Consider the following 13,767-nt stretch of genomic DNA (forward strand, 5'->3'; position numbering starts at 1 on the left):
TAAAGTCATTTGAACCGGATTTAGTGGAATGTGCAGTCCACCTGTGGATGACTACATTCATGTCTAGTGAGTGTTTAATAATTTTATTTTATTACACTTTAAAAATATGTACAAAATACTATAAACATTTGTCTTGAAATGCTTAAGTAACACTTCCCAACTTAAAAATGAGTCAATCATTAGGTTATTTTGATACAGAAAGGCAGACTCAAGATACAACGCACAAAATAATAAACATGTACATTACGTGACACAAAACCTCAAATGTGACAAAACAAAAATAAAGATGATACATTTTAAAGAGCAGCAGAAATATGGTACATTGTCACTTCTTTTTTATAGACCTGCCAGTTGGAGACACAAAGTCCTGACATATTCACAACCTTTATTGTGATACTTTGATATCTACACTTTGCTTCCTCTGTGCAAACCTGTGAATCTGCTACAACACGAATTAAAAATATTTGCCAGTCCTTCCTGTAAACCTTGTAAATGGTAACCTCAGCCATTTTTGCCCAAACAAAATTTCCCATCACACCAGTTGATTCTGATGGTTGCTTCATTGTACATTTCTCATTTCCCATCTTACCTGGATATGCTCTCTATGCAGAACACACCCCCCTCAAAAAGGATGCAAAGCTCTTTTTTTTTTTTTTTTAAATACACTGACACTCACTTTGAGCAGTGATCCATTTATTAAAATAACCACAGACTGGCAGCAAAGATGAAACAAAGAGGTGCTGAAGAAAGAGCCAAAGTAGCATCAGTGATATTACTTCACTGTAACAAGCACATCTTCCAACAGGGTGAGCAAAGTTATTGAACTATACGTCTTGATACACTCTGGGGCTGAGTGTCTCCTGGTCCTGTAAGACTGTACTGAACAGCTGTGTAGATGAGCAAAGATGATGGGAAAACAAAATCAGGGCAAAAATGGCTGAAGTTCCTCACCAAGCTGCATTTCCATAAAAGCACTGAAGTCCTGCAGTGGTGCTGCAAATCTGCACACCAGTCAGAGTTGCATTGTCAACATCAGTCACCTGGTGTTAACCTCTATGATCATGTGAGGTGTGAGCAGTACTGCCCCCGTTGTTCTGTTTGACAACCCTGATGGCTGAAGACCTCCCACAGGCTGCAGTGTGTTAGAAGGTGGTACTGACCAAGTGTCCCTCAGTGGGCCAGGGTCACTGCATACCAAACCACTGTTCCTGATCAGCCCACTGAGCTGCTTCACTGTCGCTGCCCTCCAGGTCTCCGTCCTCTCCGCTACCCTCCATGTCATCACCATCCAGCTCCACTGTGGCGTCTGTGGGGCTCTCCTCTTTCTCCATCTTCTGCATGCCTTCTAAAGACTTCTGGTCATTGGGATCCAGGCTTAGGAAATAAAAATATAAAACACTCAAGAGGCAAAACTATATGAATTATTAGAAGTAAAAGAAATAAAACTAAATGTCAATCAGTGGTTACCTTAGTGCTATACTGTACTGATCCATGGCTTCTTGGTAATCATTGACAGCAACCAGGAAATCTCCCAACATTCTGTGCAGGACACAATCACTCTGATTGGCCAGAGCATTCCGGAGGAGAGCGATCCCTTCCTCATATTTCTGTTCTCGACCTTCACAAAAAACAAAAACAAAAACAAAACAAGACACTTCATTTCCACGTCCACATTCAGCTGAACTTTCCCTCTATAACTGAATATAATGGTGATGCTGATGTTATAGTCAGATTAAAACTCAGTCAGTAATACTTACTCAGCAGTTCAGCCTTTTTGACCACAGCCTTGGTGTAGTCAGGCCTCTGGGCCAGAGCTTTGTCCAGCAGGGTTTTGGCTTTCTCCTGGGTCACAGGATCTTCCAGGCACACTGTGGCAAGGATGGTCAGAGTCTGTGCATTGGCCCCCAGAGTCTTATAGATGTTATTAGCCATCCCCATAGCCTCTCGAATCCCATTAGATGCCAAGTAACAGTCAATCAGACCTGGGAATAAGACAGTTATGTCAATGCGAGCAAAAACAGAGATGTACTATGTTTGAAAAGATAGAAACAATATACAGACACATTAAAAAAAACAAAAACAAATTGCCTTCATAGCAGTCAAGGCGGCAGGGTGCCAAACGCATAGCTTCTCTGAAGTGGATGATGGCTTCTTGAACACGACCCATGTTTCTCAGTGCTGCCCCCTTCAGGAGGAGAGCCTGCACGCTGTTGCTGTTCAGCTGGATGGCCTTGGCTCCCAGGTAGAGGGCTCTGGAGTAACGCTTGCTATAAAAGCTGTGACAACTGCACAACAGACACAAATTAAAAAGGATTATAAAAGTATTCCATGTGGCAGATTTTGTCTATTAAGGCTGTTCACTCAGAGACTCACCCAGAGATCACCCAGGGTTCAGCATGCTGGTCTGAAATATTAAATAATCGTCCTCCCAAGACCTCAACGTCCTCCAGGTGTCCCTCACGAGCCATCAGGTAGCCATAAACATCCATTCCTGCAAGTGCAAACAACAGATTTGTTACTCAGACAACAGAACATACCATGTTTCCATGTCTCATTTAGGAGTGATTCATCTAGTGTTTGATAGGTGCAAGCATCTTGAGCTCACAGCACTGATATTGACGGTCAATCAAAACATGAAGATAAGGATTTAACATCAGTTTGTGACAGATACAAGGTCCATTAATAAATAGTCTCTTGTCCTGCAACACACCTTTGATGAGGTATGGGTCCAGCATCTGGGCTTGTTCAAATTTAAGGATGGCATTTTTAGTATCCCCTGCCCTGAAGTAGACATCTGCCAGGCTCACCAGGAGGTCCACGTTGTCCCGCAGGAGAGATTTTTTCTCCAGAGAGCTGAGACAGGGGGAGGGAGGGACAGAGACAAACATCACATAACCAGACTGTTGCATCAAAAGGCACATTCAGATGCTTGATATGAAAAATGAGTGCTCTGCTCACCAAATGGTATTGATGGCTCTTTGATTGTCCCCTGCATGTATGAAGGCATAGGCTTTGATCCAAACAGAGAGCCAGTCCAGGTTGGGGATGCTCTGGATCACATCCATAGTCATGGATGCCACTTCAGCTCCTTTGACTGATAGAGAGAGAAGACCTACCGGAAAAGAGCTAAATTAACTTTAGAGTGCTTTGGACAAAAAGATCTATCAAACAGTCCTGAAATATGATGCACATTAGATATGTTTAAGAATTTAGGAAAGTCTTTCAGCAGGTTAAGTGTTGTTGGTTGGATGGAGGTACCGCTGTGACTATGCGTACCAATGATTGCGTCCAGGGCGAGGGGACATTGCCTGAGAACCTCTTTGTAGCTCGTCACAGCAGAACGCTCCTGACCAGCTTTCCTGTACAGGTTAGCTAACATCATGTTGATCTGAGACGAGAGAGAAACAGTCACATCCATTTTATCGCTAGACTCTATAAAAGCTAACGGACTAAATATTTACAGAACTAATGCAAATATAATAGATTATTGCTTTGCATATTATGATCATGACACTGCCTCTAATTATTTTCATTATTTCCAAAAACAAAATTAGAACAGTTTAGCCTAAAAGCAGTGGAACCAGCTTGAAGGTCTTACTACAGCTGTGGCCTTTATTTTTTATACTTTTAGAATAATAATTGAATACTACTCCATTACTCTGACCCCAGCATTTGTAGGTTCATCCATTTTTCTTGCTTTGAGCAAAGCAATGTACACATAATGTCTAACGTGAGATAAAGATGTGGCTACACATCATTACTCTGATTGGTCTGTGTTGCATTTAAAGCCTGAAAAAAATTATAATAACCATGAGAGTAGCAGCCTACCTTTGGAGTCCTTTGTCTGGATGGAATCCCATCCAGCACTGCAATGGCATCTTTGTCCAGTTTCAAGATGGTGTAGCATTCAGCTATCTTGTATTTTACCTCTATTTCTGATGGCAGACTCTGAAAGACAACATCCAGTGTGATTGTACATCTTCCAAGTCAGTGGGATGGATTTTTGCCAAAAATGGGAGTCAAAGACAGTCGTGATATTAACACAAGGAGAACATTTTTTAAAATATAAATCATAACACACGATGTCACAGGGACATTTTGGATCCTTCATGGGCCACAATATTGTATGTTACTATCATCAAAACAGCAAATCAAAACATACATTTCTGCAATTACTGAGTGAAATGTGGAGGGAAACACTGTTTGTCCATCAGTTTCAATCTAAAATTCAAAAATGAAATGTTTTTTTTAAAAACACACCTGCGCCTGTATGTTAGATGCTGCTCCACCAGTAGAAGTACGGACTTTGGAGGTTTTGCTGAGCACTTTCTTCTGTTGCAGAGCCATGCTGTATTTGCAGGCTGCATTACGATATTCCTTATCATGGAAAATGGCATCAGCATGGTAAACCAACAACTGGTACTTCTGGGCCGGCGAGAACAGCTCCCTTTAATCAAAAAGATACAAATAATAAAGGAGTAAAAATGAGAATAGATACAACGTAGAAAACTGACTCTCAGTTACAAACATGCTAATAGAACATAGACTTAAATGATCACTGAGCAACAGAGAAAGCGGAATAGACACAGTAGAAAATCAGCCACATAAAAACATTTACAGCCAACAAAAATAAGTAAGAATATTCTTAATAGAAAAACCCTAACAACAGCAAAGATCGTGAGAGTGTCTACTGATCAAAAGCACAGGAATGTAAAAAGCTTTCCAAGAAGTTTGTGTAAAGACTAAGGGTATCCTGCTTCAGCTGTCTGCTCCTTGTAAAAACTGATGTTGGGCTACACCAAAACAAAACTGCACTACAACTCTGTCACATATCCACTGGTTTTAATAAGTCACTCTACATTGTCAATATTGTGACGGGATAGCAAAACAAATTATTACGAATCTGTGTCATTTCTTCCTGTATAATACTCGCTGGACTGTTGAACTCATAGTAGTTCAAGCTAGCTGCTAACAGCAGACACCATTATGTTTAAGGACTTTGAATAGGACTATTACTTGAAAAAAAATTACATACTCAGTATCCACCCAATTATATATATTAAACTCTTATTAGCGTAATTACTTGGGTTTTGACGGCGTCTGTTCTGCTTTACGGTTACAATTACCAATGTATATTGTTGCTGACCAGTTAGCTTTAGGCTATCACTGTCACAGGCTGACAACATGATGAAGAAAGCACTCTTCAGGAAATAGACGGGCCCCCGTCTGACAATACTTACGGATTGTTATTACTCATCGTCAGCAACAAACTGCTCAATATCCGGACATTAGAGTGAAGGCCAGCAGCAGCCATATCCCGCACATGATCTATTACATTCATTTTCGCTGAAGTTGAGGGCTTGCTTTAGGTTTCCGTCTCAAGTTAAAAGTTTGGGCTTGTAAACAGCTAACGGTAGCTAGCTTCTGATGTATTAAAAATGGCGCCGAACAGCCTTCCTTCCGTATATTGTTGCCTTTAGGTGCACTTTGCAGGTTCGTATTTTTAGCCACGACGCTCATAAATACGACATTTTCCGGTAATATGCGACTTTGGTCCACAAATCTGGCATATTATTGGCTTTATTTTTATTTTGCATCAAAAAATGAAGATTTATATTCAACAACAGAGTAAAAACCTTTACATTTGCCTCCTCAATACACAAAGCTAGGTAGTCAGTGTTCGCTATTTCCTATAGTGTGAATGCATCTTCTATTTTTGCTGCAACAATGTTTTTAATTTAGTAAATTGATGTACAAACAGTCTATGATAATACTACAAATTTCACCAAGAATTTGGATAACACCTATTAAATCAAACACTATCAAATTTGTCAGACAGCCTTTTCATGGTACCTACTTGCATTATAAAAATACATGGCATAAATATAATTTTTTTTAAAAAAGGTAATTAGTATCTCCTTTTTCATTACGTTTGGGCATACAGTGTCCCTAATATATGGATGTGACTATTTATATATGTATACATTGGTCATATAATGCAATAAGAGACACAAAAACATCTCTGCACTTCATATTCAAGGACAAACCTGCCCTTTTTAACTTGCTTTTTATTTTTCCTCACAGATTGATTCAGATGATACGAATTTAGCCAGAAAGACAGAAGTCACCGGTGACAGACACTGTGGCCCTCCTCACAAGTGCCCCTGTCAATATCACGTCCATAGACAGTATGTAAAAAGACCATACCCCACCACAACATCAGTTTTTTTTGTCTTTCATGAAAATGACTGTTTACTACGTGAGTTAAATTCAATATTAATAATATAATTTCAATGAAAATAATAGTTAAGTTTGAAATATTATTGATCTAAAAATTTGAATATTGTGCAGAGGGATAAATAACATTTGGAACTATATATTTATAATGGCAAATTATCATTTATTATATTACTAATATTCGGTTATCTTATGCTATCTAATGATACCATCCTTTGTTTTATACCATGTCAGAAAAATATTTAGCCTTTTAACAAGTAAACTTGTCAAAACAACAATTAATGACATAATAATGATGCAATACTAAAAACAACTTTTTGACAATTGGGTAGAACTGGTTTACACACGTCTGCCTGTAAGAGATAATAAGACAGAAAGAAGCCCAAGCTGTAAAACATACAATAAGGTCGAACATCTGTAACACCAAATCACAGTAACCACAATAAAACACCATGAAGAAAACAACAACCGGTGACATCATCATAAACATCAAGTAGTCAGGGACAACAAAGCACTGATGTCAGATGATCCCTTTACTGAGACTTGACACATACAGTTCAGTACTGGATGTCTCAGATGAAATCTCTGGGAACTGTTGGTACTCAAATGTGGTGTCGTATATTATCAGTGATTAATCATGTAGGTCAGCGAGGTTGATTAGGGAGGCTGAAAGAATGTTTTCCAGGTTAGTGCCTGTTGATTTCTCAAGAAACGTTACCTTGAAGACAGACACACATACATAGATAAACACACAGGCAACTGCAGTCGCACATGCGCACAGCTAAAGCCAGCAGCTGAACCTTGTGTCAAAACACAGAAGGAAATCAACAGCGGGCAGTGCAACATCTCTTCTCGATTTCAGCTTTACCTTTAATTTACGGAAAGTACTTGTCGACACAAAGTGTTTTTCATTTACGTCCGCATACCATGACCGAACAATCAGCATTACTTCTTCGAAAACAACTGGCAGGTAATACGAAAATAAAATTGTAAGCAAATATAGTCTATATAATGGCCACCTACCTAGCAGCTAACGTTAGCTTTTTTTTTAGCTACGCAAAGCTATGTTTACGCCATAGGAGTAAGCTCAGAAAGCTAACCAGGCAACATAATGGGTTCCTTTATCACTGCAGTTCAGTATGAACTATGCTACTGTGATTAGTCCATCTCCGATAGAAATAAAGATATATATTTTGAGGCGGACGTGGCTCAAATAATATTATATCTGAACCAACAAATGAATCGCATCGCCAACCTGGCTAACAGGCTAGCAAGTTCGACATTAGTTAGCTGACGGAACAAAGGAATAATCAATCCAGGGACTCATCTGCTCTGATGACTTTGGGTTTGCTAATGATAGCTGCATACATTTTAAGCCTTATGTTATTTAATCAATATCAACTGAAGAAAAATACAAACTAAACACCACGGAGCCATATAAGATCATATCTAACGTTTCTGATGTCAAATCGGGCTCAGACTGTAACGCAGGTTAGTTTTAGCGGCTTTTAGTAAGAATGCGTATCTCAGTGTTCAAACCCTCAGTAATGAAAATCATATTTTTCTCCCGTTTGCTCATTTTGACAGTCATCACCAGTATCATTACTGGTGGCGACAGTGGTGTGTGATTTTTTTTTTTCCATTAATGCCAGACACATGGACCTCGACACTGAGATACCAGTGCTCCTGATGTACAGTTTGGTCTGCAGCAGGCTGTCAGTCCAGTTCAGCGTCTGGATGTCCAAATACATAAAGGGCCATTAGTTTAAACGGATATGTGTTTTTTGTTATATGTCATATCAGTTTTTTTGACACTACTCGTCACCAGTCATTATAGAAGATATAGTAAAACTTGTAAATCCTTACGTTTTTGGCAACTTCATGTGGATGATGTGCAGATTCTTAAGTGCCATGCAATAAGTAGTTTTAACAAGGAGTAGAAGGTCTCTGTGAAAATATTATTTCTAATTTTCAATAAAGTAAACTGCAAAAGCCAATTCAGGTTAGAGTCTTATCACGAAATTTTTATTATTTTGACATTTTTTCCATTTTTAAATAAAGTTTGACCTGGGTTTTCCTGTGGTGTTGAAATGACAGCAGCCCTCCACCACTGCATCCACTGAATAAAAACAGGAAAATATCCCACTCTATGACTGATTTGGCATATTACACAGATTGTACAATATGCTAATTTTGGTTTCTCTGTGTGTGGGGTTGTGAATCACTGGCTTTACAGTGGTTGAATCAATGCAATTCTTCAAGTTGGTGATTCACTTCTACAGTAATTATTATTTTTGGAAACCACGATTTGATTCAGTAAACATTAGCCAGATTTTATATTCAGTGAATGCACTTTACATTTTGTGGGACTACTACTTATTCTAATAGAAAGTGACAAATGAACATTCATAAATGGAGAGACATAAACAAAAAATACTGTCTCTGTTACTTGACTAAATATTATGATAAGATAATCCTTTATTCGTCCCACAATGGGGAAATTTACATTGTTGCTGCAGTATTAGAAATTGATAAGATAGAAAAAAAGGAATAAATATGAGTAAAAGACAAGGAGATAAGACAAGATAATATTATAAAAAAATATAAACATAAGAACAGTATAAACAGGACAGTGTAATAAAAATATGAACAATGGAGCAATATATACATGACTATATTCATAGAGACAGATTGAACATGATATTGCACATTTTGAAAATGGTACCAATGATACTAATCAGTGAAAACTGAATACTGTCATTATGCTGCACTGTCACACTATTCTTAAACACAGATCAATTGTCTTACTCTATATACTGGTTAAACAGAAGATATATTTGAGGAGTGCTTTAAGCACAGTAGTCAATGTTGGAAATTGTTTCGAGGTATCCATTTTACACACAAAACAATATGACACTGTTCAGAATTCCATATGAGTGGTGCAGCCCTTACCACTGATTCTGCTGTAAACCTGCTCTCTGTCATTAATCAGCTGTGAATGCAAACTCAACATTTCATGCAGCTGCTTCACAACAGAGTTTGCTTCAGCAGCAGTTAACAAGAAGGAAAAACATCAACTTTATATGTTCCTATACCTCCTATAATACCTTATTGTTATTAATGTTAATATAGATTCATATTATGAGTCCACATTCCAGTGTAGATTTATTATAGCTGTGCTGCATTTTCATCATCTCCTGCAAGTGTTTACTGTGCAGACAGCTGATTTTTTTCTGGTGTTGTGCTGTTGTGGCCTATTTTAAAATCAGATCAAATCCCAAATCTGTGTTTACGTTTATTTTTAACCTTACCTTGGTTGTCTTTGTAGCTATATGAAAAATAACACATGCTTGTCTTGCACTTTGCCAAGTAAAGGTTTTCTGTTGAGTTAAGGATGGATGTGAGGATGTATTAAACTTACTATATTCTTCTTTTCCCAGAGCTCAACAAGAATCCAGTGGAGGGCTTTTCAGCTGGTCTGATAGATGATGATGATATATACAAATGGGAAGTTGTGATCATTGGTCCACAAGATACCCTTTTGTAAGTGAGAAAATGTTTGGATTGTAAAATCTGAGGTTGAGATATTAAAATATATATTATTTCATTTCATAATTTCTTATTTCTCCTTGCTCTGTTCTTTGTCTCTATTACAGTGAAGGAGGGTTTTTCAAAGCATATCTAACCTTTCCCTATGATTATCCACTACGGCCTCCAAAGATGAAATTCATCACTGAAATCTGGCACCCAAATGGTAAACACATTCAGCATGATGTTTACTTACATCAAATATACATTAAAATGGATTTTTGATCTCTAATTTAGGCCATGTCCAAATTATGCTGGTTGTTAAATTCGTGTTCCAATTCATTACAGTTGCAAAGAACGGGGATGTTTGCATCTCAATTTTGCATGAGCCAGGAGAGGATAAGTTTGGTTATGAAAAGCCTGAGGAGCGCTGGCTTCCCATCCACACAGTAGAGACAATCATGATTAGTGTTATCTCCATGCTGGCAGACCCCAACAGTGATTCACCAGCTAATGTGGATGCTGCGGTGAGTTACATTATGTATTCCTATCCCCTGACATTAGAAAGCCACTTTCCATTCTTGTAATCTTGGCAGTTCAAGTAAACTGACGATGTGTCATTAATGTGTCTGATGTTGTTCCCACAGAAAGAATGGAGGGAGGACCCTAACGGTGAATTCAAGAGGAAGGTGGCTCGCTGTGTAAGAAAAAGTCAAGAGATGGCATTTGATTAGGAGTCAATTGTAAATTCCAGGGTGAGTAAATTGACTTGTTTCAGCTAAGACTCTGAGAAAGCTTGGTTCTTGAAGTAATAGGAATTAAGATGTTTTTTGTTTGTTTTTTCAGTTAAAGGAAATGCCTTCAGAGGGAAAATTTCAGCAAAAGGCTTTTGCACCCCTTGTTTTGCCAGTCAAAGGAGTTGGTTGACTTCAACCACATTTCTTTGAACGGTTGTCATTTTCCGCAAGATGAGCCAATTTGAGAACCCTACCAGCGAAATTAACCTGTTTCCTACCTGGAATTGTATATTTAATTTTATTTATTTTGAAAAATTAATGATGTAAGATATGTCACTACTGTAAATTAACTTGCTTTTTTATCTGCTGCTGAACAGTTTCTACTTTATACCAGGTTTCTTATGCAATTTAGTCGTCAAGATTGTGTAAATCAAAACGAAAGCCCGTTATCATTAGGTCATCACTTGTCCTCCACGCTGCACACTTACCACCAGATTAATGTCGGCCCAGCAAATCTCTGTCAATAGATGTGATTATTTTCAACACTGTCATTGAATCACTGTTGCCTTTTGTTGGCTTCCTTCCTCACAGTTTGCTTATTGTTTAGAGGGACAGGTTGAGAACTTTTTGAGAGACTTTTAAAGAATTTTCATAGTCTGTTTTTCTGAGAAACAGCCTCCTGTTAGCATTTTCTTCTTATGTTAGTATATGTCACAGAGGTATAAGACCACAACTCTCAAACCTGCATGACCCACTCAAACAGCTCTGTTATCTATTATTGCCAGCTGTGGATGTATAAATGGAATGGCTTACTCAGTGATTTGAGAGTTATTGTTTTCTAACATAATGACTTACACTAGCATAGCTAATGCTAACAGAAGGTTTGTGCTAACTTCTCAGGATCAAACTCTATTAGGGTCTTGATTAGCAATCAGAAAGATGAACTTCAGATATTCCTGACCCTGTCCTTTAACACGTGGCCCTCGTCATCAGTGAAGATGTCTATTAATTATCACTGTCTTTTCACAATGTTCTTATAAATCATGGACAACCAAAAACAGTCTGTGAAAATAACCTAAGCTGTGATTATTCCACGTGTGTACTGGTTAAGTGGCATCTGAGCTTACCTCAATTTAAAAAGATAACAAATTTGACAAGGTTTATGGTTGTCTGAGTTGTAAATCTATTAACATGGGCAATTTTAGGGGCTCCATAGTAGAATTAGGCTAGTCATTCTTACCTTCTTCTTTGTTGTGGCACATTTGGCTTTTGATCAATGTGTGGGTAAATGATGATGTATAAGTCGCATTCACTTGTGGGTTTAGACTCTGAGGACGTTGGGTAGATTGTCGAGTAACGCCCTTAAATTATATCAACATCTGATTTGATTGTGATACTTATGATATATACATCTTGAGTTCTGATTGGTGCATACTTAGATGATATTTATCACTTTAATCACTGCATTTGGTTGTGATTCTTGATAGAGAATTGAAGAAGATAACTCACCACTTAATAAAGTATAAATAAGTGTTCTGATGGGAAATGAACGCAACTCTGCATCTAGGTTTTGTTTTTAAAAAACATACACAGTTGTGTTTGGGTGGAGTCTGGAAAGCATTGGCTTGTGTTCACTTTTATTGATGGTGTTGCTGACTATTAAGCCATGATGACATCCATTTGAATTATGTTATACATGATTGATCTGTGACTGACATTGAAAACTAGCTAACCATCTTTTGGCGCATGCAATCAGGTTTGAAGGAGTTGGGTATGTTTAAATAAGATACCATTGTTAGTACATTCTGGGTGAATGTGATGTGTACAGTTAGTAGATTTCTGTAGACTTGATGATCACGTAACTGCTGTCGACATTACCTTTTTAAGTCAGAATTTCTAACCTACCATGACCTCCTCTGACCGGTGTTCACTGTATTTGCACAGATTCGGTGCGTTTGAAATGTCATTAAGCAATACGCTCTGAAAATGGTGTGTCCAGGTAATCCACCCTAACGCCATTATTTGTTTTTGGGTTGTTTTTTTTTTCCATTTTGTGTCAATGCAATGTATATTGGACATGATGCTCAATAAAGTGTGTAAACAGAGTGGCTTGTAATTTTGTTTGTGTTTTACATTTCAGATGAGAACATGCTCTGGGTTCAAGTACATTAGACCTCTGCTCTGTAATTGGAGCCCTGGGAATAGTGTCAGATTTCAAGGCTGGCTTCATGTCACACTAACAGGCTCTGTTGGATGCAACACACACTGAGCTGATAAAAGGTGATAGCAACCTGTCTGACTTATCTACAGGAAATATTGTGATTGTGCGCAGCAATGAGAAAGCGGGTTACATTTGTCGAGCACCTGAAAAAAGAAAACTTGTTAAAAAATGGAAGCAGTCACATCTTGATGAGGTGAGGCAGCAACATGGGAAATAACGAAAGGATGAAATGTAAGTGATGAATGTATTCCTTCTTTTTTCAAACAGTAGAATTCTTGATTTTTAGGTCTGCAGAGTCTAACAAGAGATGCACAGATGGTGAGTCAAATGTTCTTTTAAACGCCAACTAGAAATATGAATGAATATGTTTTTAGTCTTGAATAACAAAATGGATGATTTGAGTGTAAATGCATCTGCAAGTAGTCATTAAGCAGTCTTTAATGAAAGTCATAATACCACAGTTAGAAATTATTTGATTATTTTTAGTCATACTAGTAGTAAGTCCTGTATTAAAACTTTTAACTTACAGAACAAGTAACTAAGAAAAATAGACTTTTAAGTATCATAAGTAGAAGTACCTTGTGTGCAGAAAGGGCCTTTTTCAGTTTATATGTTAAGGACTATTATTACAGATAGATCAACATATAAGCAGCATTTAAATGTTGTAGCTAGTCGAGGTGGAACTAATTTCAAGAGCTTAATGTACAAATCATATTTTAGGAGCTGATGATAACTTCTATATGTAAAATGTCATTCTGTAAAATATTTAGCAATTACATGTATAGCTGTCAAATAAATGTGCATTAAAAAGTACAATAAAATGCTCAAGTATGGTTTAAATACCTCAAAATTATACTTAAGTACATTAATTAGTCTCATAGTATTTTTTAAATATAGTGAATTCACATCACAGAAATATGGAGCAAAAAAAACAAGACACATTTTTATTTTGTACTCCCCTGGCTGTAACAAGTTCAACAATGTGTGCTACGATGAACTGGAATTAAAAATAATTTCCAGTAAAGAGTGTTGTCTTTGGCAGGC

The 13,767-nt window shown here is 37.6% G+C and overlaps 2 protein-coding genes across 2 annotated transcripts; one reads left to right on the forward strand and one right to left on the reverse strand.

Moving 5' to 3' along the window:
• Positions 1-67: 67 nt before the first annotated feature.
• anapc7 (anaphase promoting complex subunit 7) lies at positions 68-5,448 on the reverse strand. The gene is made up of 11 exons (XM_018668505.2): positions 5,241-5,448; positions 4,261-4,447; positions 3,829-3,948; positions 3,277-3,388; positions 2,959-3,112; positions 2,711-2,853; positions 2,374-2,491; positions 2,089-2,285; positions 1,758-1,982; positions 1,468-1,618; positions 68-1,374 (listed from the first exon to the last, which is right to left on the reverse strand). The coding sequence occupies exons 1-11, from the start codon at positions 5,339-5,341 to the stop codon at positions 1,185-1,187; spliced, it is 1,698 nt and encodes a 565-aa protein (XP_018524021.1). The 5' UTR covers positions 5,342-5,448; the 3' UTR covers positions 68-1,184.
• Positions 5,449-7,023: 1,575 nt separating this feature from the next.
• LOC108878134 (ubiquitin-conjugating enzyme E2 G1) lies at positions 7,024-11,663 on the forward strand. Its single transcript, XM_018668511.2, has 6 exons — positions 7,024-7,207; positions 9,678-9,780; positions 9,894-9,991; positions 10,114-10,292; positions 10,413-10,520; positions 10,612-11,663. Exons 1-5 carry the CDS (start codon positions 7,165-7,167, stop codon positions 10,497-10,499), a joined length of 510 nt encoding a protein of 169 aa, XP_018524027.1. The 5' UTR covers positions 7,024-7,164; the 3' UTR covers positions 10,500-10,520; positions 10,612-11,663.
• The last annotated feature ends 2,104 nt before the right edge of the window (positions 11,664-13,767 follow it).

The sequence above is a fragment of the Lates calcarifer genome, linkage group LG13 (genome assembly GCF_001640805.2).
Source record: "Lates calcarifer isolate ASB-BC8 linkage group LG13, TLL_Latcal_v3, whole genome shotgun sequence".
Lineage (NCBI taxonomy): Eukaryota > Metazoa > Chordata > Actinopteri > Centropomidae > Lates > Lates calcarifer.

Coding starts and splice junctions, on each gene's coding strand:
- anapc7 (XM_018668505.2), bottom strand. CDS start 5,341: ATGAATGTAATAGATCATGTGCGGGATATGGCTGCTGCTGGCCTTCAC. Junction 4,448..5,240: donor ACGATGAGTAATAACAATCC/GTAAGTATTGTC, acceptor TTTTGATTAAAG/GGAGCTGTTCTCGCCGGCCC. Junction 2,492..2,710: donor GGACCCATACCTCATCAAAG/GTGTGTTGCAGG, acceptor TTGCACTTGCAG/GAATGGATGTTTATGGCTAC.
- LOC108878134 (XM_018668511.2), top strand. CDS start 7,165: ATGACCGAACAATCAGCATTACTTCTTCGAAAACAACTGGCAG. Junction 9,781..9,893: donor GGTCCACAAGATACCCTTTT/GTAAGTGAGAAA, acceptor TCTCTATTACAG/TGAAGGAGGGTTTTTCAAAG. Junction 10,293..10,412: donor CAGCTAATGTGGATGCTGCG/GTGAGTTACATT, acceptor TTGTTCCCACAG/AAAGAATGGAGGGAGGACCC.